At 32.2% G+C, this 24,512-nt stretch overlaps 1 protein-coding gene and 1 long non-coding RNA gene across 2 annotated transcripts in view; one reads left to right on the plus strand and one right to left on the minus strand.

Moving 5' to 3' along the window:
- Positions 1-405: 405 nt before the first annotated feature.
- LOC134719810 (uncharacterized) lies at positions 406-13,656 on the minus strand. The gene is made up of 5 exons (XR_010107706.1): positions 13,468-13,656; positions 11,870-12,016; positions 8,853-9,034; positions 2,634-2,711; positions 406-597 (listed from the first exon to the last, which is right to left on the minus strand). It is a non-coding gene; the product is annotated as an uncharacterized LOC134719810 (long non-coding RNA).
- Positions 13,657-19,399: 5,743 nt separating this feature from the next.
- The window catches only part of LOC134718212 (uncharacterized), a 29,670-nt gene continuing 24,557 nt past the window's right edge, over positions 19,400-24,512 (plus strand). Inside the window, exons 1-2 of the mRNA XM_063580706.1 lie at positions 19,400-19,466; positions 23,114-23,257. Of these exons, the coding sequence (XP_063436776.1) occupies positions 19,400-19,466; positions 23,114-23,257 (211 nt within the window). The remainder of the gene's footprint in view (positions 19,467-23,113; positions 23,258-24,512) is intronic.

The raw sequence follows: 24,512 nt of genomic DNA on the forward strand, positions 1-24,512 counted from the left end.
TGTACATCTATTGCACAATCCAAGATTGAAGCATACTATGAATCTACATTAATTTTTTGTTTTATTTTTTCATGTACAAGACAATGTTGGTACAGATAAAACAATATTTAACTATATTACTTCTGTGTTAAATTGATTTACTAAGGTCAGCTTAAAATGGTTGATGTATATTCAGACATAACAAGGCATCAGGAGTTTTCATATAAATATAATGTCATTTATAAAAAGAAAATGTCATGTTTAAATTGAATTTTTTTTTGACTTTGTAACAGAATTGATGAAAGACTTACTGGTTTAATGCAGGTATGAATATATTTAAAAGAAACAACTGCTTTCACTGCTGGTTTGGTTTTAAATTTTCAAATACCTTTTAAAATGCACTGACATGACTTACCTTGTGCATTATACACACTTGCTATGTGTGTCCAATCATTTGCTGGTAACACAGTTGATCCACTGACAATTCTGCTTCCTATTTGTGTATGCAAATTCCAATTCTCTATATACACACAAAAATCACTTGAATTGGAACATACAAATGGAAGTTTAGCAGAAGAATATCCTATTGGTAAATTAATCCAACCCTCTACAGTAAAACTGAAATGGTAAAGAGTATTATAATGCAGAACATTGAAACAAAACAAGGATATTTTTTAATAGGAATTCAATTCATAATAAAACATCAGGTACAACAATGGGAAAAAAAATGGTTGAATCTAAAGGGATTTTGAATAGTTGTTTCACTGAAAACTACATGTCTGCTTTTTGTTATTTAATGAATGGCTATTATCTATTTTGAATTTATTGAACCATAAAACTAATTTTTGACTCTTCACATTGAATAATCCGCGAAGCGGATTATGAAAAATGTGAAGAGTCAAAAATTAGTTTTATGGTTCAATAAAATCAAAATAAATTATTGCCATTCATTATAAATAAATTTCTATCAAAAATAAGGCTCAAAGACCTTTTAATATTATTTATATTAAAAATAACAACGTACACACATGTTGGCGTATGAATACACAACGTCAGAGTAGGCGTGTCGCCATCAAAATTGATAACATTGAAAATAAAACTAATAATTTTAACCAATCAGAAGACAGTAAAAACACCAAATTTATTTATTACTTCATGACAATCATGCATATCAATAAAAAGGGTGGGCCGGAATTTGCCCCAAAGTTGGTCATCAGGTTCCTAAAGCGTCAATTTGACATCCTTTTTCTTGACCAAGAAGACTCTTATAGATATTTATGCTGGTATAGGTATCCAGCTGTAGTCTTCATGAAAAGTGGACCATAGTTACCACATTGACCCCAAAAGTTATTAGGTGGGAGTGAATCAGAAAATGGTTCAGCAGTCTACAGAAGGTCATTTGTACCAAAAGTAACCAATTTCACATTATTTCCAGATTTTAAACTTCAACTGGTATGGAGATGAAACCGGAAGTACTCGTTTTCTATATGTTTTTCAATTAAAATAAGAATCAGCGAGTTTGCACCATATTTGGAAGTATTAGGCCTCTAAACTTCCTGTGTAAGGCACCGAAAGAAAGCAAACCCCTCCAGAAAATCCAATTTTAATTTCAAAAATTCATAATTAAGCTCAAAATGCAACTTATATATGAGAAACATGACAATAGATAGCCTCAGAATGAGAGAACATGCATAAATTTCGAAATAACAGTTGACTTCTAAAAGTATTGAAAGCCATTAATGAAGTCAAATAACAGTAATTGGGTACTCCGTCATAATACTATGCAATGGATATTTCCTGCTATTGCGCAATACTGTGCAATTGAAAATTTCTTGCTATTATGCAATACTATGTAAAAGAAGACCTCTAACTTTAATGTAGTATTAACAGGCTATTATTTGCATAACACTTTCTGCACAATGTATTTTGTAGATAGATATAGGAAGATGTGGTGTGAGTGCCAATGAGACAACTCTCCATCCAAATAACAATTTAAAAAGTAAACCATTATAGGTTAAAGTACGGCCTTCAACACGGAGCCTTGGCTCACACCGAACAACAAGCATAGATTAGTGTATTGCCCAGCACAGTACATTCTATAGAAAATGTTAAGCACCGTACAGAACATTATGATACAAAATAAACATGGGATTCATTCAAAATTTCAAGTACAAGAACTTATGCAAATACCATAATTAAAAATAATTTCAAAAATCAAATTACAGGCTTAAAGCTAAAAATGCTTATTTGGGCCCCTTTTGATCCAATATTCCTAAACTTTTGATGCAATTACCCCCAAACTCAATCCCAGACTTCCCTTTGTGATATTAATTGAACCTTGTGGTACAATTCCACACAGATCCATTCACTTACACAAGTTATTGTTTAGAAGCTACAAAAATGCTTAGTTGGGCCCCTTTTTTACCCAAATTCCTGATCTTTTAGGACCATAACCCCCAAATTAATCCCAACCTTTCTTTTGTGTTATCAAACCTTGTGTTTAAATATATTTCTCTTTACTTATACTAAAGTTATAGTCCAGAAACAAAGCCTGACCCTGACAACGTGATACCAATATGGTTTCTTATGAAAAACTTCAGATTAAGAGTTTGGAAACATATTCATTTATTATTTGCTTTATTGTTGTCAATTACCTCTTTTCAATTCCCAATGATGATAAGTTTCCTAGAGTCCCATAACTGGAACCATTCAAATACAATGCCTTGTTTTCTCTGAAATATTATATAAAGTAGAATTAAAAGGTCTTAACACATTAAATGTCTTAATAATTCATAAGAACTTCAGATTTACTCAAAGTTATTTTTTGCATTTTATCAGTTTTTTCATTCTGATTCCAAAATATATATGGTTTTGATATACTTTGCTGTAGTAAGGGAGATACATTAAGCTTCTTTGTATTAAAAAATTAACAACAACTTTATTTGGCAAGGTCAGTGATAAATAGAATTACATGTATGTAATTAAAGAAAGGAATTTACATGTGCATACAATCTTCACAATACTTAGTACTTTATTCTGGTTTTTATCAGAAAGTATTAATGTATACTTACTGTAATTACAATTCGTGCAAGTTAAAATTATGACCAACTTAGATGTCTTTATATAACTTTATTTCCCCTATCATACAGATTTGGTGTACATGAAAAATATTTCTGCGCATTTTGCCATTTTGGAAATGTAAACGACTTGTAATCAGTGATTTTCAGGAAAGAATTATTTTTCATTTTTCATACAATTGTTTTTTTGACATATAAGCCTGCTAGATGCAATGGCACTTTTTCCAGCATCAATGAGTAAATAGAAATCTATGGTGCAAGCTAGTACTGCCTAAAAATCAAAACCCTGACCACATGCACACTTTCAATATATATGTACAAACAGACAACAAAGTGGAAACTTCCTAAGATTCTAACTGTTAAGCTGAAAAACTATACACCGTTAATGGGACGGACAGAAGGACAGGGGTAAAACAATATAACCCCCACTTTCAGTTGAGAGGGCATACAAATGGAGAAACGGAAATACTGTAACGTTATCGATTTTGATTCTGTTGTTAGGGATTTTGTTGTGACATTATTTAAGTTATGACGTCATATTCAATGTTAACAAAGAAACGCTGTCATTAGGTATACACGTCTTTTTTATAACAAACATTTTTTTTAAATGAATTTTTATTGAGTTCCTTTCTTAGAATGATAAATATACATTTTATTCAAAGTCTCATGCAAACAAGACTGGAAACGGAAGTAGATTTCTGCGCAGATCTGGAAATTCAAAAAATGGGACAAAAATTTGTTTGAACGATTTTGTTAAAAATTGCCTATAAAGGGTTATAACACCTTTAGGGATCAATTGACCCATTCGATTGTGTTGACTTATTTTTAGGTCTTACTTTGCTGTAAATCGTTGTTGTTTATCAATAATAATATTCGAGATAATAACCAAAGCTGCAAAATTTTCTTAAAATTGCAGGGACAGCAACCCAACAACAAGTTGCCTAAATGGCTTGAAAATTTCAGGGCCGATAGATCTCAATCTAATGAATAATTTGTCTTGTAAGATTTGCTCTAAATACTTTGGTTTAAGAAATATGTTCCAAAAATGCATTTTACCCCTATGTACTATTTTTAGCCATGTCCACCATCTTGGTTCTCACTGAGGTGGGTCATCGGACACATTTTTAAAACAAGATACCCTAATGATGATTATGGACAAGTTTCGTTAAATTTATCTGAGCATATTCAGAGTAGAATATTTTTGTAAACGATCACAATAATTAACGATAAATTGTTAAAAATTGATTAAAAAGGAAATAACTCCTTAAAGGGTCAACTGACCATTTTGGTCATTTGACTTATTTGTAGATGCTACTTTGCTGATCATCGTTGCTGTTTAAGTTCATCTCTATCTATAATAATATTCAAGATAATAACCAAACACGTTGGTTCGTTGGCCGGGTCTGACTGGACACAATTTTCAAATTAGATAACCCAATGATGATTGTGGCCAAGTTTGGTTAAATTTGGCTCAGTAGTTTCAGAGGAGGAGACTTTTGTAAAATTTGATGACGACGACAGGTGCCAAGTGATGAGAAAAGCTCTCTTGGCCCGAAATTCAGGCAAGGTGAGCTAAAAAACACATAACTTAAGAACATTGAATTCCATACTATACATCGACCTGTTAGATTATACTCTTAATTCAGATACCCGATTCGGCTGATAATAGGCTGATGAGTGGTATATGAAATGAGGTTGGGGTCAGGTTAACATTTATCTGACTGTTCAAGCAGTCACTGAACATGATAGGCTTAAACTAAGAAAAACATTGCAAATAATACCACATCTTCTTTATTATATATTGATATAGGTTTCTGAAAACAAGGTATGATACAACTCTCAGTCTTTTGAAATCGTACCTGCAAACTTTTTAAAATGCCCATGGGGGTTTTACATGAAAGATGGCTCCTATGGTCCTAAAAACCATCACGGGGCCATCAAATACATTTTAATGTTGTTTTGGGGCGTCATTATACTTACACAAGCCTATAGCCATTATAAAATTAATAGCTTCGTTTTAAATAAGGGACAAGTTTGCTCTTTCAAAATTTCCATATGAGGAAATCCCCTGCAAATAGTTTACGCCAACACTTCAAGATTGTAATCCCTAAGTCTCGAAATTCTGCAATTTTCACGGCCAACAAACCAAAAAATAATAAATTGAAATTTCAGGGACAATAACTCCCAATGGTTTGTCCAATTTTTCTGAAAATTTCCAAAGAAGACATACCTTAACCTGCTGATTATTTTACTCATGTATGATTCGCTCTTTCTGCTTTAGTTTTTGAGATATAAGTCAAAAGCGGTATTTTCCCCCTTATTTTCTATTTTTAGTAAAGGTCAAGTTTTTACGGTCGAAAGAAGATACCTGCAAATTCAATTAACTTCAAGACAATAGTTTCAGAGGAAATGATAAATTGAAGTTGATGATGACAGGTAAAGAGTAAAAGAAATTAGCAAACAGTTAATTGAATTCTTTAGATAATATCAGAGACATATAATACATTGTATAATACATTGTATTACATGTCTCTGATAATATTTATACAAATTATAAGGGGTGGACATTAAACTAAGTGTATTCATAATTCTTTTGTAAGTTTTAATGGGTATGTTCTAGCTGTCAGTATCCGCAAGTTATCTCTCAGATCTGTATTTTTTGTAGGGATGTATAAATATTTAAATACCTTGGCATGTCTGGACCGTATTTTTTGTTTTTCTGCTTTGTACTAATCTGATGAGCCCTTTTTCAACTGATTTTTAAGTTTGTGTTTATGATGTGCTGTAAAATTTTGAATTGTTGAATATGTTTCCTGTAAGGGTGTTTTATAGCCCACTAAACTGTGTATTTTATTTCTCATTTCTCATTTCAAGGCTGTACAATTGGCTACAATTGCTAACTTTCACTTCATTCGGACTTTGGTGGAAAAATGTCTCATTGGTAAACACACAACAACTCCTTATTTTCAAATCTAGTATATCTCCCAATTCTAGTAAACACACCACATCTCCTAATTTTCTAATCTAGTATATCTCCCGATTCTAGTAAACACACCACTTCTCCTTATTTTCAAATCTAGTATGTCTCCCGATCCTAGTAAATATACCAGATCTCCTTATTTACAAATCTAGTACATCTCCCGATTCTAGTAATTACACGACTTCTCCTTATTTTCAAAACTAGTATGTCTCCCGATCCTAGTTAATACACCACTTCTCCTTATTTTCAAATCTAGTATGTCTCCCGATCCTAGTAAATACACCACATCTCCTTATTTACAAATCTAATGGTCGGTGATACTGCGCCATCAGCAAAGAAGACTTGCCGATGGTTATAATTGGCACTTTTTGATCCATATATTTCCATCTGGTTGGATATTAAGGTTTTGAATTGTTTTTACGCCTTGTTGGTCGCTTCTGGGTTCGTCTCTATTACATTCCATGCAGCATATTTGTCTTTACATCCTCGGAGGAATGCTTCGGTTCCAATCTGGTCTGATCATCTTTCTTGCTGAAGCGCTTTTTTCAATGCTTTTCTTAAAGTCTTGGAATCATCATCTGTGTTTACCATGTGAGTATACTCCAAGTTAACATCGGCCAGGCAATCTAGGAGCCTAATACACACCTTTTTCCTGTATTCTTATTGTCGTCTTCCAGCAGTCCATTCAAATTGGTAAATGAACAAGTCATGGATCCTCTTCCATTGAATATTTTCATCTTTGGGAGCTGCGGGCTTAGTCTGTGTCAACAGAATCTTGTTGCCATCGGGTACTATTATATTCTCTCTCAAGAAAGATGCTGCACGCTCTTTTGGTTTCTTCTGCTCTTTTTGGCTTCCTCTGCTCTTTCCTGGATTGGTCAGTGGAGTCAGCTTGCTGTTGTGACAAGCCTGTTAGAGCTACAGGAGCTGATGAGGTTGACATAATTGGAGTCATAAATGTGGGAGGAGGATTGTCATTGACTCGACAGGGATTGTACTTTTAGTAGACACTGCAGTCAGCATCGGAGTAAACTAGTTAGTATTCACTTGCAGCCAACTGTTTCTGTAATGATGTGCTGCTCTGAACCAAATATGAATGACTCGTAGTAGGTGGTAAGTGAGCCTAAGAAGACTCATAAGCCATATGCTGGTATCCTAGATCAGTACTAGAGATTTCTAGCCATGGGCCCTGACATAGGATATCCGACTTGAGATGAAGGCACCAAATTTGCCTTCAACAGAGTTGATGCGGTTGAATGTTCATGCAAACTACCTTATGAAAGACCCAAGGCATGAAATTTGTTTTGTACTTTTTGTGTTACTAGCTATTACTGGCTAAGGTCAAATTTTGGCTTAGATGATGTGTCCATTGCAAGGACTTTTATTTTTTTCTCTCTTGTCCACTAAATCAATTACAACAGATGCCATTTGTTTGAAACTACCCTGCTGTTAAAACACACATTTGAATTGAACTGTGTCTTCTACCTTGGTTTTTGTCAGCTTGTCCATCCTTTTCACCACAACATTAAGTTTTTCTTTGGTCTGACTGCCCATTCTGCCAAGCGTTTACCACTATCTTGTGGTCTATCCTGTCTTCAGACTGCTGAAGTTGCTGAGATATTACTATCATCTGTTCATTATTAATATTCATTGCTTCTTTATGTTCAGTTTGCATCGTTATGAGACCAACACATATTTTATCAATTCGCGTCTCGCTCTGTTGTGGTCAATTTAGCTGTTCTTTGATCATTAGATTCCTATCTGCTAAAAATTTTTAGTACAATTGTTGAAAAGTCATTTATGAGTTGTCCTCTGTTAAAGTTTCTTCAACTGTGGGTTTCTCCATATCCATAAGTGATCCAGTTCCTGCCATTTCAATGTTCTAATCCTTTTGTTCTCAATTCCTGCCATTTCACCAATACACGTTTATAAGAATCTCAAATCACAGTAGAATATCTCAAATTGCAAAATATTGCAACCCAAGAATTAAGATAGGCACTTAATAATAACTTAAAGCAGATAAATCTCAATTCACAGCTTTTACTACAGCAGCTTTTTATAAAAGCTACTACTTTGTATATGAAATGACAAGCCAGGCAAAATCAAAAGTAAAGAACCGGAATAGATACTAAATTTGATAAAATGCTTAAATTCAGGTTAATTCTCAATTATGAATATTTGCTTAATTTTAAAGGCGGCCATTTTGAAAATAGACGCCATTTTGATAGATAGATCAAAACTAAATCTTGCAAAGTACACTAAGTCATTCAAATGTGCTTCCGGCATCAAATCATCTGTGTTGTGTGCAATACTGGAAAATATTTTAGAATGCATGGTGGCCATCTTAAAATAAGCCCCCATATCAAATGTTGAGGGTGGGACCCTAGCTATTATTTCTCAGTACACAAAAATGTACGATCGTGCAAAAGTTGGTGCTTTTCTCATTATTTGAGCATTTTTTTCACCGATCGACCGGACTATAACCGTCAAGTCACAGTAATTCACCACTAAAAAGCACCTTAACAAAAATGCATGATTCCGGCAAATTGTGAGCTTAAATGAATCCTGAACCATTTTTTTTATTTCATTTTCCTAAAAGTACTGTATATGATAGTGTTCATTTATAGAAAAGAAAATAGAAAAAAATGGATGTATAACCTCGAGCCCCCTTAACTTCAATTGTGGTACTGGTTCACTACTTGCTATTTTGGTGACCAACTCAAATTATAATACAACTGTTATTGTTTTATTTAAGGATTTGTGACACAACACAAATCCTGGTCATATTCAAAACAATTTAAAGATCAAGAACATACCCTTATTTGTACCCCTTTGGTGCCTCCTCTGTCATCCATGTTATTATATTTATGTCTCCATAGTGCAACATAGTATTTCTGTGTTGACTGGTACCCAAATATAAATCCTATGTACCCGTAACATTCATTATCCTGAGAATATGTTGTACCAGAATATTGGATATGATCAAAATAGTTACTGTCTGAAAGAAAAAAAACATTCTGCCATACCAAATTTTCAGATATTGTCTTGAATATGTTAAATTGTCATTTTTACATGATTGACTGATTTCTGATTTCTGGATTGAAACTTTTTAAGTGTTGTTTTCATACTTTGTTGTTATCAAAGTACTGAAGTAATGAATATTAGATGGCCGCAAGTTCTTATGGATGGCCAAAAACACTTGTCTTAGAATTTTTTTTATCTCTTAACCTGAAAGTGAGGTTAATGTATAGACATATTTTCTATTCTGAGAAAAGGTTGTGCATGGCTGATGAATAAATGACAGGGAATTCAATCTAATCGTTATAACTATTATAATGTAGTGATACTATCAGATTATTACATTGCATTTTTCATATCGAATGTATTATCAGCCCTAGGTTCAATATCAGCCCAAGAGCCGCATGGCTCGAGGGCTGATATTGACCGAGGGCTGATAATACATGTGATATGAAAAATGACATGTTATGATCTTTTATCATATGCTTCAACAGTAGAGAAAAATAACAGATTCATATATTGATCCTTTTACGTGGTTCCCGAAAAGAAGTTGAAAGAGTTAAAAGTTCACAGACGTCGGACCCCAAAATTTGTAACATTCAATATGAAATCTTTCTATCATATGCCTCAACAGAGAAAAAAACTACATTGATGTATGGACGAATCGACAAAAACACAATTCAACAATTTACATAATGAACATTGTTTAGAAAAGTCAACTTTTTTAAAGTAACTTTCTAAATTATGTTTCAGAAAAAAACTTAATTATGCATTTATTTAATATATTTTTTTGTAATTCAATTTTATTATTTTACACAATATACTTTCCAGTTTTCAAATAATTGTTTTTTACACTACTTTGTAATGTTTTTCCCTGAAAATGTAGCATTGAAGTGTAATTTCCGGATTTGCCCGAGTATCACCGGAATGCCATGTGATAACGTTACGGAAAGACATGTGATAACAATCGAAGCATGTGATAAACTTTTCAAATCAGCCGGCAAAGCACCAATTCGAAAAATATAGAAAATACTTTAATTCAATGCTTTTATCATACGGTAAAAATCATATGTTATTTAGTCTAAGTATATGATAAAAATAAGTATACTCTGGTTTGTCGTTATATATCATATTTATATTTGTATATTACAGTTATATGTATATATCATTTTTATCCATTTTTTTATCATTCTATTCTACTATATTAATTGACAAAGGAAAGTCAAATGCCACAAATGTTTAAACATGAACATGTATATTTCAATTATTTAGTTGAAATTTAAGTAATTAAACCTTTTGGTCCAAGACCAGATTTCAAATCCTTTATTTTTTTCGTTATGTTGACAGTTTCGACTTTCAACTCTTTCCACTACACTTCGACAAATCTTATGAAACTAAATTTTCCTTTTTAATAACATGGTCGTTTTTGTAAAATTGAATGCGAATATATTTGCCGCAACTCATTTAAAGCCTTATTTTCTATTGAGAAAGGCTTTGAGCGTTCCTGATGAAGGTAAATTTGGAAAAGAGCTTCGGACGCAATAAATTATAAAACGTGTTGTTTTCAAATGTTTACATCACTGGGTCGATACCTCTGCTGGTGGACTAGCAGTCCCCTAGGGTATCATCAGCTCAGTAGTCAGTGCTTCGGTACTGACATGATTTAACAGACTTTACTAAAATTGTCTGTTTATAAATTTATAAATTATTATGAAACTAAGGTTTCAACTCCCTCAGGCAAAGTTGGCTTTAGACAAATTTGGCTATTAATTTTTGGTATTTTTGACATATAGCTCTTCAACGATTTTCGATACTTATACATCTTCGGATTTCAAATGTTTGGCTTTGAGCGTTCCTGATGAAGGTTAATCCAGAAAAGCGCTTCGGACGCAATAAATTATAAAACGTGTTGTTTTCCATTTTTTACATCACTGTGTAGATACCTCTGCTGGTGGACTATCAGTCCCCGAGGGTATCATCAGCTCAGTAGTCAGTGCTTTTTGTTGTCATAACCATTTATTGTTAATGCCTAAGTAATTGTAAGTGCTAATAAAGTTATCTTATCTTATCTTATAATGATTTTCAAAAATATACTTTCTTTTACATTCTTCACTCAAGTTTTTAAATTACACATGACTAACCACTCTGCCCTTTTCATATGAGAATAATTTTCCCATTTTAGTGTAAACTAGTACTGTAGAGTGTAGTCTCAGATGATAGATGTAAATTTAATTTGTAACGGTTTGTTTTTTCTGTTATGAATATCAAATGTAAGGTGTATTATTATCATCTCTTTTGTGTAAGTTTGGGGTAAGTGTTAATTACCTGTATTAACTTGTATCTATGATATAAAATGTCTCTGTCTCCTAACTTTCACATGCTGTTTGAACTTCGTCTGTCTATTAACAATTATATATACCTCCTTATTGAAGAGTTTAGTAAATATCGCCCGTTTTTGTCAGTTACATGTGACCAGTGCATGCGACATGAGATCCCAAGTATTTAACGGAGCCCGCGATGGCGAAAATCGCATTGGCCGCAATTAACAAAAAAAGGAAGACTGAATTTTCATTTTTAAAACCGTTACAGTATTAATCCGTCTCTGCTGCATACCATAATGACGCAATGATTGTATTGCAAACTGGCTATGGCAAATCTCTAATTTTTGAAGTGATCATGAACGAATTATTGGCGTTTAATACGCCAATAATTCGTTCATGATCACTTCAAAAATTAGAGATTAGGGTTCCGCTAAAGTCAAATTTAAGATCAACTTCAAAGTTCAATAACTTCATATTCAGTTTATATAACATACCATGTTATACATCAAAATCTTCCTTGTGATGAGTACTATTATAAAATATCATTTACAAACAACAAGAAAAGTTCACCAGTCCAATATTCTTCAAATTAGTAGTCTATGTTTCAAAAAAATCTACTGTTTTTCCAAGTTCCAATAATCCTGAAAAAAAGATTTAAAAATGTAGAGGTTAAGCTAATGAGGTACAAGCTACTGTTTATTGATATCAAAATACACCCAACAGTATGTATTAAGTGGATTAAGTTTGCTTGGTTAAAGAAAATTAGATGACATTTTTTATATGGAACTACTTTCCTACAAAAGTATGGCAGCCCATCTTCAATGAAAATAACATTAATGGACCATTTAGTGTAAATCAATGGTATGCTCATTTATGGCATATTTACAGCATAAATTGATGTGTTTAGAGACATTAAATAAAAAATTCCTTTTCATTTAATGGGAAAATACTGTATTTTCCCCAAAAATGAAAAAGGTGGACTGTAAAAGTGAACATTATACATGTTATACATTCTATTCTCACTATATATTTACAATACAAATTATTTATTTGAGGCTTTAACTACTAAGGCAAACAACATTATAATTTTGTTTTAAAATTTCTTTTGTAATTAGTAACTTATTTTTAATCATATTAATCACATAAAACTGGAGGTAAGACAATTTGTTTTTCCTGTATAACATTTTTAGACATCTTTCACATTGTAACTTATTGTAAAGCTTAATATATGTAATACATTTTAATGTGTTTGTTCATGTATTAACAGTAAGTCTGCATTTTCACTGTCTATTGAGTTCGACTAGATTCATCTCACATGTCTTATGAACCATGTACATGTATATGTTAAAATTTACTGAAAATATGGTAAAAGACAACTTTAAATTTTTCAATCAGTAAAGATTATTTTATTCTTTATATGTGTAATTATTGAACTGAAGACACCGTATTCGGTTGTTTTAATTCCATGATGACATAAATGTATATATATATATAATTACACAATGTTTATGCATTACGTTTATTGAAAAATATATATACATTTCATAAATAGAATCGTATTTGTACTGGGATTATATTAGAGGTACAAAATCACACAATTTTTAAAATGACAAATTACACATGTATGCTCAAATGTTTTAACACTAATAATTTTGGGGCCCTTTATAATTTGCTGTTCAGTGTGAGCCAATGCTTCATGTTGAAGGCCATACTTGCAACCTATAATTGGTTAACTTTTATAAATTGTTTCATGGATGGAGAGTTGTCTCATTGCATGGCACCCATACCACATTTTCCTATACAGTGTACATAACAATCCCATTAATCTTACTAAGAGTCATACATTTTTTGGGTAAAATATTTAAAAACTACAATTTGTGAGCAATGATTATAATATACATGTATAATAATTTGATTCACTACTCATTTGTTCTGTCATTTATTGAATATTACTTTATGTCTAAATCAATCTTTGATTTGATGCTTAGTTATTTTTATTCATTGTTTTATTCTATTGTTGGTTTGCTGTAACATTAAGGTTTATCCAATAAACATGACAAACTGTATAATTGATAATTTCTAGGTAATGTACCTGTTAGTCTAAACTGAAGTTTGGCTATATATCACAAAACTCAACAGATCCAGACTGGTAATCTTGAATTAAATGGTTAATTTCATAAGCCTCATCCTCTCCTTCATATTTGATCTCATAAACAGCATTCACACTGCCATCAGTCCCAGACAATACAGACAGAACAGTTCCTTTATACCACTTTTTTTTTTTGTTCATCGATTATCCATTCGTGTTTGATACTTCTACCTAAAAATTTGGTTGGTCTCAGCCTTAAGCTTGTTCTCCTGAAAGTACGGAAGCACAAACTGTATTATTTAATTTGTACAAATAGAAAGAGCAATGTATGATAATAAACGAATAAAAAGATTTTTTATGTCAAAACCTGTTATAACTTGACAAATCATAAATCTAATAGGTATTCAATGAATTCAACATTCTTCAAATAATATCATTTATTTAAAAAAAAATAACTTAAGTTCTTTATGCTGTTGGTTCTGTTGAATTGTCATGATTGTTGAGTTGCTGTTTCATGAACGCAAGCTTTAGTTATTTCTTAATTCTCATTTTAATCATTCTTCATTGTTTTCTTGGTTATATGAACTTACAATTTAGCTTTTTTATATAAATAAAATGTTCTATACATTTTCAGTGAAATGTTTTAGCAAAAGTTCATCTACAGTTATAAATTTTTTTTTGTGCAAATAACGTGTTTTGTAAACAACTTATCTTTTATGGCATATAATAAATCATCCTTTTTAATGTTTATATTAAATATATTATATTCAAACATAATGATAAAGTTACCTATTGCGAAGTGGAGCCATTCTTTGAAGTTCAGTGTCAACTATATCAGAGTCAGATGAGCTGGATGATTCAGATACTCGTTTCTTAGATCTTACATTTACTGTAGAGCTTTTACTTCTTTTTCTTCTAGGCTGCTTTGATTGTAATGGTGGAGTATACTGTAAATGAAATATTTATTATTAAAATGGTGTCAGTTTTCAAACCAATTTACAATTTGCCAAAAATAATATATATAACATATTTGAAGACAATAGTGAAAAGCACTGCAAAATGGAGTTGAAGCTTTATTTACGAGCACATCTGCTCTTATTTTCCTCTAAGAGGGGTACTGGATGATGTGCTGTTTATTTCTTACTTGTACAACAAGACCGCCTAGTATATATATATATATCTTTGTATAACCTCTGATGCAATATTCACAAGCAATTACCATTAAATTTTTAGAAAGATTAAATAAAAAACAAATTTTATTTGCCATACTGACATTGACATGTATACTATGTATACCAAGTAGTTCTTTTAAATACAGGTTTTACACTAGTAATTTTGGGGCCCTTTATAGCTTGTTGTTCGGTGTGAGCCAAGGCTCCGTGTTGAAGGCCGTACTTTAACCTATAATGGTTTAATTTTTAAATTGTTATTTGGATGGAGAGTTGTCTCATTGGCACTCACACCACATCTTCCTATATCTATCAATATATGATACAAGAAAAGGTATCATTCATGATCAGTTTAAACACCAACAAATCAAATATATAATGCTTAATATGCCAGTAAACACATTATCTCTTAGTCTATATAGATTTATTTAATATCTGTCATAGTAATATAAATCAAATTTTATTTAACATACATATAATAGCATGAACATAATTGTTTAATGATACCACTATGAAATTCAATTGAAAATAAACTTGAAAATCATACATATTTTCAACTTACACACATACATATATAATATACAATGTATGTATAAAAGGCGATGGAAGGCATCTGATTGCACTTTGTCTATACTTACTGTTGTACATGTTTGTCAAAGATATTTTACTAATGGTTACCATGCTTCATGTTAGAGGGTCTTAATGGGGATATCATGCAATTTCTAATATAATAATTTAGGTGATTTTTCTATATTTGTACGGTACATTATCATTGAATTTTTCAAATCTCCTTATTTTTCTCTAGTTTCTGTCCATAAATCTGTATTCTCTTTACCTCATTCCAGACAATATTATATTCATAACAACTTACCCATATTTCAGGTTCTCGAATGCCTGGGCTTTTTCCTTCTCGAGGACTTGCTAACTCTGGAAGTAGCACTTTGTGGTAGAATGCTTCCAGTTTTGGCAACATGGTGTTTTCCCAAAAATCAATATTACGATAAATTCGCTGTATGAAAAGTTGATGAGGATTTAAAGTTCTTACTACAAAATCAATCCAATCTCTGTTACAAATGTTGATCAGTCCATGGCATTGATAATAATATATGTGATTTTCTTTAAGTTGCAGTTTTCCATTCAAATTTATTAGACAAAAGTTTTTGTTTTCAGAAGCTTCCCAAAGATTGATAGGTTTAGAATGTAACAAATTCTTGATTTCAATTAAACCAGATTCTCCCTTAGATGTTGAAACTAAGCCATCTGGACTGCCAGCCAAGAATGTTTGAGTTGGGTGTATGACAAGTCCACTGCGCTCAACACAAACATTTTCTGATTCCTCAGCTTTCTTCAATTTGTATTCTTCAATGGTTGTTTCTTCTTCTAGAATACCTTTTCTGGTATGATAATTTCCAGTAAATGTAGAATATAGAATAGTACGTATAAATTTAGCGGTTAGAAGTGACGGGTTTCTTTTAACAAAAGATCCAAAATTAGATGCTGTAATTCTTTTTTTTCTCTCAGTATGCCAAAGACCAGATTGTGATTGTAAAAATTAAAATTGTCAAATTTGTAATGTTTAAGCGTTGTAGTTCGGAAAGGTGAATATGAAGGTTTAAATAGTCATGTTTCAGTTTTTCTAGATTATCTGAAGAAACGTCATCAGTAACATCTATGGCTTCTGGACCATAAGCTTTGCGAGTTTTCTTGGAGGTGCTTGTTTTAAGACAGGACATCTTTTTCTTCCATCGAACCTGTTGAATGTTAGGTTTAGACTTGTGCTTGATCGAATTGGCCAATGTCTGCTCATGACGTGCATACAATTTCCGGAAAAGATGTCCTGGCTCAGTACCAATACTTGACTCCCAAACCTTACAAGACCACTGTGGTCCTAAATTCATCCGTAAAGCTCCCCCATAACATCGAGCATGCCAAGATCCACGATTGCAGAGGTTGTGGACCTTGCCCCCATCAAACTTGGTACGGATATGCATCCAGCTTTCTGCCAGATTGGTGGTGGAGTTGTTGATTAGGCGATCAGATTTTTCAGCAATCCTGCATAAAAGGTTTGTCACGTCTTTTATGATGTGCTGCTCAACATTACTGTAAGCTATTGAGGTTCCAAAGCGAGCCTGTTCTTGGGCTGAAATAGATGCCCCCTCACTCCAATAATCAATCTGTTGGTCAATTAACTGTTCTTCATCTGCAATACCTGAATCAGATGTTTTGGTAGATATTTGTAGAGGTGTATTATCCTCATTTGAAGTTTGGAGAGGTTGATTTTTTGCCCGACAAAAATCAGAACATTGGCTATGGTTGCCAAAAACATGGTGAACAGAATTCTTTACGTCATGTTTAAGTTTTCTTATGGCATTAAATTTATCTGTTTTTTTGTCCTTTAGATCTCTGGAGCGGACACGTATCGCACATCTGAGTGCACTTACAAGTCGCACTCTGGTATTTTTGGTCAAGTGATGTTTCCCTTTATAAAGTGGGTTATCTGTAACCAATTTTTCTAAGTTTGATCTGTAACATTTACAAAGGTGATTTGCACACTCCTCTTTTGAAACAGACCGTCCCCAACCTGGTACTTCCTCTCTGATTCTGGCAAAAACAGAGGAATCCCCATCCCCTACCAGTCTCATATATCTAAGTCCGTGTTTTTTTTCGGCCTCACGAAAACCTTCCAGAATGATGTCACCTTCCAACGACTGACTGTCTTGATCCCAATTTTTGAAGCAAGTATGAGGTACCGGTGTACTATCATTTTTGTTACAGATGTAGCAATATTTGTTTCTAACTCCAATGTGTAATAATTTTTTTGTTTCTTTACCAATAATAATAGCTACACCACCAGCTGCATTGTATGAATGTTTATGTGTTCTTTTGGACCACCCACTATCTGCTATAACTGTGATTGCTGAAATTTCTTCATGGAAATCTTTTCTTTCTATAGCGAGACGCCTCTCTTCTTGGCCTGCAATCATCATCTCTTTATCTAAAACGCTATGCCACCAATTACCTATATCTGTTTCAATTGCGCTGAAAGACGGCTGGGATAACCCTGGTGAATTTAAAGTTGCTAAAAACTCATTAAGGTGAGCTGGGCCGTTGCCGGTAACCATACTGCCCCAAACTGCACGTACATTAATGTCATATCTTTTAGATCCTGGGACCTTTGGACTGGTTTCAAGTTTAAATTTCTGTAAACATCCCATGCACTTAGCCAACATAACAGTAGCCAAACCCAGCGAACGCACCTCTGTCTCTAACTTAATTGGTGCCTTCCCTTCCTTAGCCAAGTTTATTGCACCGGCACATAAACATGCATGCAAAGTTATATCAGATATGTGTGCTTGTAGGTAGTCTAAATTCATAACCCGATAACCCTTTGCAATTGGCAAGTTGTTTTTCACTTTTCGAATCTTAAGCTTCAAGTCACAACCAGTTGAGAATGTTGTATAAACTTCTTTGTTTCTAAACAGTGATTTGTTATTGAATTGTTTGTTTATTTTGCGTATTTTCAACTTCAAAATGTCTTTTCTTTGGTTTCTCTGCCTTTTAATTTCATAAACTGGTCTACCCATATGTTTTACTCTTTTAAATCTACTGTGTCTCCCTAGACCTCTACCAAAAATGCGACCTTTCTTGTATTTGCTTCCCATTTTACTTCATATATATATAGTGTTGCAATGTCAATCTGTATCAGTGTTTCTTTCTGCTTTCCTTAGATTTTTGTTTTTATATGTTCCTCTAATAAAAATTATATTTTTTACTTACCTGTCAATGTATACCATTCTTACTTATAGATATGTGCCTCAAAATAATTGTTTTTTTTAAATAAAATTAGTAATTATTGAAATATTACCTACCGGAAATGCATGTGTGCAGAGAAAATCATTCCACAAACATAGTTGTTTTTTATCCCTTGTACTTACTAACAGCCTCCGATCGATCATTAATGATGTTATTTGTTTGTGGTTTATATATAGGAATGATATGACACATAATCTTACCTATAAATATTCACCGATTGTCCATAAAAAGTATTAAAAGTGTTTGTTTACGTCTTCGTGATCTTTGATCAACCATTTTTCTCGGGAAGGTCTATTAACAGGACAGATAAAACCAGGACAGTTATTTTCGATACGTTTTTATCTGTAACTTTTGTTTTACTCAACATATTGTTAAAATTTAAATTGTATAATAAAGAACAGGATTTTTACTTATATTATTTATAAAAAATATAAAAATAAATAATAAGTAAGTTAAAAAAATTCTGCCAGGACAGTTTAATTTTATGAAAAAAATGGCTGAAATTGCAGAGAAAAGTTTACTTATAATTGAAATATTTTCTACAAAACAACTGTCTGGCAGAATATTTTTGTACGATTATAAAGTTTATGTAATATTCATTCTTAAAATCTATAATTTAGTATTTTTTTCATCTTTTAAAGGTTAAAACATCTGCCAGGACAGTAGCCTTTCACGTTGGAAATGTTGTTGAAATTATTTCAAAGTCAAAATACGCCTGTTCTGTGGTATGATGGACGGCCTTGCCTTTCTGCCTGTAGCTGATTTGCCAAATGGTGTCCACCTGCTAAGAACTTTGTGTCCAGATGACCCACCAGAAGCACTCCACCCATGGTCCAACCAACTATATTGAATGTCCATGACGCAACAGTCAACTGTGATTCAAGAACCAACAATGTATGTGAAGGTTGGAACAACAAATTCTTCAACTTAGTAGGTTATGCCCACCCATCAATATGGAGAGTAGTATAATGGTGCCAGAAAGAAGAAGCTACAGTGAGAACCTTGATACAACAAGACGCTGTAGGCACCCCACCAGTTAAACGGGTCCAACTTCAACTAAGACTTCAGAACTTGTGCAGAGACTTGACATCAGGCAACAAGACCATTGCAGAATTTCTCAGGGGTGTTGGTTGGAACATAAGACTTAACCATTAGTTGTCATCTATGCCATATATATATCAAGTGAACTTTAAGTAAAACTATGTGCATCACATGTTCATTATCTGTTGTTCATTGATAAAGACATTTATTTGTACTTGATTATTTATTATGTTGCTGTTATTGACTTATATTATTATGATGTATACATTAAATCTACATTACTACGTCTTCAATTCGTTTTGCTTAATTTATTTCTTTAACACTATATCAACAGGTCATACATAAAAAATAAAGGTATGAAACAAAAAGAACTTCAACATGTATCAGCACACGATCTTGTACAGGTGACCTATATTTGTTAATTTCTGTGTCATTTTGGTCTCTTGTGGACAGTTGGGTACCACATCTTCTTTTTTAATATATCAATACACGAGCTTGAAAAGGTTTTCTTTTGCTTTGCGATTTTAAGTGAAATTTCCAAAGCAAAAGAGCATAAGACTTGTAGAAAAATACGCTTAGCTGTCTATAACTAGCATCATTCAAGAAAGATATGAAACGAAACTTATTACAACAAAACATTGTATCAGTTCACGAGCTTGTACAGGGTTTCTTTTGCTTTTGTAGAAACATATGCTAAGCTGTATAATTTGCTTCTCTGGTAAAAACACATGAAACAAAAATAATTACAACAAAACATGTATCAGTAACATTACAAAAAAAATCCTTTGAATGACATTGAAGACCTGTTGGTGAACGTCTGCTGTTGTCTGTTCTATGGTCGGGTTGTTTTCTCTTTGACACATTCCCTATTTACATTCTAAATTTTATAATAAAACAAAAAGATATGGGGTACAAAAAACACAAAACTATACTTGCACATGAACAGCAGAAAAAAAACACACACAGACATAAGTCATTACCAATATACAAGTACAGATCATATGACAGTTTTCATACAAAATATTAACGTCTGCTGTTGTCTGTTTTATGGTCGGGTTATTGTCTCTTTGACACAATCCCTATTTACATTCTAAATTTTATAATAAAACAAAAAGATATGGGGTACAAAAAACACAAAACTATACTTGCACATGAACAGCAGAAAAAAAACACACACAGGCATAAGTCATTACCAATATACAAGTGCAGATCATATGACAGTTTTCATACAAAATATTAACGTCTGCTGTTGTCTGTTCTATGGTCGGGTTGTTGTCTCTTTGACACAATCCCTATTTACATTCTAAATTTTATAATAAAACAAAAAGATATGGGGTACAAAAAACACAAAACTATACTTGCACATGAACAGCAGAAAAAAACACACACAGACAAAAGTCATTACCAATATACAAGTACAGATCATATGACAGTTTTCATACAAAATATTAACGTCTGCTGTTGTCTGTTCTATGGTCGGGTTGTTGTCTCTTTGACACAATCCCTATTTACATTCTAAATTTTATAATAAAACAAAATGATATGGGGTACAAAAAACACAAAACCATACTTGCACATGAACAGCAGAAAAAAACCCTCACACAGACAAAAGTCATTACCAATATACAAGTGCAGATCATATGACAGTTTTCATACAAAATATTAACGTCTGCTGTTGTCTGTTCTATGGTCGGGTTGTTGTCTCTTTGACACAATCCCTATTTACATTCTAAATTTTATAATAAAACAAAATGATATGGGGTACAAAAAACACAAAACCATACTTGCACATGAACAGCAGAAAAAAACCCTCACACAGACAAAAGTCATTACCAATATATAAGTGCAGATCATATGACAGTTTTCATACAAAATATTAATTGTGACTTTTTTTCCTGTGACTTTTTTTCCGTGACTTTTTTCCTGTGACTTTTTTTCCTACATTCGTAGGATTTCAAACTCCTGTTGTTAGACATTTACTGGTAGTTCAGGTCACAGTAGTAATAATTGAACGGACTTTTGTTTATTAAATATAATAGATCAGCTCTGGTGTGAGATGATTTCCAAATGTTTTCAAATAGAGTGGGGTGCTCATTTTCGCCACATCTTTTCATGTTTTCTAGAGTTTATGTTCAGGTCTAAATGTTTTTGAAGTATACTGATGTTTCTATATGAAGATAACTTCAAATGCAAAATATTCTTAAGCTTGTAAACGTGTTAGTTTGAATATAATCATCTGAAAAGTAAGATTAAAGGGTGTTTGAAATTTCCTGATTTTTTGTCAATGGAAGACACATATTCGCCGTTTTTACACATCAATTTAAAACCAAATAACCGCAGCTTTCAACACCATTGATCTAATCAATTTCATGATGAATAGCAGACATTTAAAAGGTGTTAAGAACCAAAATTTAGGGCATTCAGTCAAAGAATTACTTAGAATTACTTCTTTAATTTGTGTTTGTTTCTTCAGGAAATTGGCCGAAAATCGTTGTCCGTTTTTCGGTGATTTTCGTAAGGTGTCGCAATTTTTTCTCAGCTATAAAAAATAATCATATTTGTTATATAATATCATTTACAGGTATATTTCTTCCATTTAAGCCATCCTTTGAAGTTTTAACACCTCAAAATCATAAAACGGCGAAATTGTGTCCCCGGCGAATATGGGCACCCCACTCTATCAATGTTATGTATTTACATGTAAGTTTAACCACATGTGAGTTTATCAATGTTTTAATAACCAAAACCTTGCCATAAAGTTAATGATTGGACCTATTGTCATGATTGTCTATTTACTTTCTCCTTGTTTTCAAAATTCCAATAGGGAACATACTTTATATAATTGTTTAAATAAACCAATTTACTTTCTCTTTCATCCTTTTTTTCAAAATTTTTAAACATGCAGGCCAGAATTTTTTTTACATGTATGTATTTTTATAAATAAAAGAATAGACATATTTACACTTGTATGCAAATTTTTTCCGCTATTACATACAATCACACAAGTTCCCGTAAACTTTGACATCATAATTCAAAACATTTGATGTCACAACTAAAATGTGATTGTTGCATGCCGTCAAAAGGTTATTCGGAGGTGATTGATATAAGGTCATTCGGAGGCAAAATACAGCTAAATACCAAGAGTGTAAACAGGTTTATTGAATGGTTCTATTTGTAAATTCATTGGGATGTAAAAGTGTTGACAGCTAGTCCTAAGCGCTTCATTCTAAAAATGTGTGCACGGTCAACACTGTTACAACCCTATGAAGTTACAAAAAGATGCATTCAATACTTATAATTACATTTTTTAGCTATAATCATGAAAACACAAATTTTATAATAGTTTTATTTAATTCACCTTTGCACTTTATTGTGGGACCACATGCATGACATGTTATCCTGAACGAAAAGTTTTATTGAGTAATGCAATTGCTTAAGGAATAACAGATGATGTGCTACAGCCAATTAGAATAAAGTATTATAATGAAACATACATCTAATGTTATTATTAAATGGTAAAAGACACCTTGAATCAATGTTACCTTGACATCATTTTAATAAAAAAAGTCTTTGTTTGCAACATTTACCATGTACATGAAGATATGTATATATTTTTTTCATTTCAGGTCTAAAATTAAGTAAAATGTCTACCATAAACTTAAAACATCATCCAGACATTGAATCTTCTTATGCTGCAATTAGAAAGTATGAACTGGAGACCACTTCTAAGTACATATTATACTACAGAGAAGCTGGTTTCAATCAGAAAGGTAACTGTGGCAGGAAATATATTTAATATTTTTTAAGCTTTTTGTTTCATCCTGCTAAATACAACAATACTCATACATACATGTACATGACATATATATAGACCTTAACTTATTTGTAAAGTTCACAGCAGTTAGAAACATTTAAGAATTGAATGCTTCTTTTTGTAAATTTATTGGGGTGTAAAAGCGTTGACCTAAGTACATTTTGTATGAAGCGCGGAAGCACTTCATTCTGAAAATGTACGCACGTTCAACGCTTTTACAACCCTATAAAGTTACAAAAAGAAGCATTCAATACTTATAATTACATTTTTTAGACTTTTTTTTAGCTAGGATCATGAAAACACGATTTATATTAAGTTTTGTTTAATTCACCTGTGCACTTTATTGTGAGACCTCGTGTCATCGTGAATGATAAATGTTATTGTTTAATGCAATTGCTTATGGAATAACATGTGGTGTGCAGTTAGCCAATCAGAATAACGTATTAAAGTGAAACATACATCTAATGTAATAATTGAGTTATGGCATAGTTATCTTCTTTCCTTTCATCATGTTCATACAACAGGCTTGTTCTTATTGATTTTGTAAATCCATTTAACAGCAGAAAAAAAATATTGCGTTAAATTCTTTGATAATTATAATTTTGATATATATACTTAACAGATAAATCATGTAATTAAAGGAGGGATATTTGCAAAAAATACCAGTCGAGAGAATGTTAATTTTCGAGAGTCATACCCTGCTTTCATGATATTCATGTATTCATGAATAAGGTAGAATATTCATGAATATTCATGAATATTCCACTTCCATTCATGGTTACTATTCCAGTGTCAAAATTATTCATGAATAAGAAACATGAATTAAGTGGAATATACATGAATTCTTAATAACTGTTTGGAGACAACAAATAAATGTTCTTAAAATGCTAGACACTTATTTTATTATAGTATAATCAAGTTTCCTTAATTCATAGTTGGTTTTTTAGGGGTTATAAAACCCTTTTTGTCAACATGAATAAACATGAATTAACTTGAATGTTTGGACTTAGAATTTTTTGGAATACTTTTCATGAATAAGAATGAATAATGAGGAATAAATTTTGGACTTAGAATATTTTCCCATTGTGTGACAAACATGAATAAGCATGAATAAAGCTGCATGATAATGACTCAGAATTATTTGTGGCAAACGGCATAAAAATTGATAAATCAAATTTGTTCAAGGACTTTTGTATGTTTATTTTTACTTG

This window comes from Mytilus trossulus, chromosome 5 (assembly GCF_036588685.1).
Source record: "Mytilus trossulus isolate FHL-02 chromosome 5, PNRI_Mtr1.1.1.hap1, whole genome shotgun sequence".
Lineage (NCBI taxonomy): Eukaryota > Metazoa > Mollusca > Bivalvia > Mytilida > Mytilidae > Mytilus > Mytilus trossulus.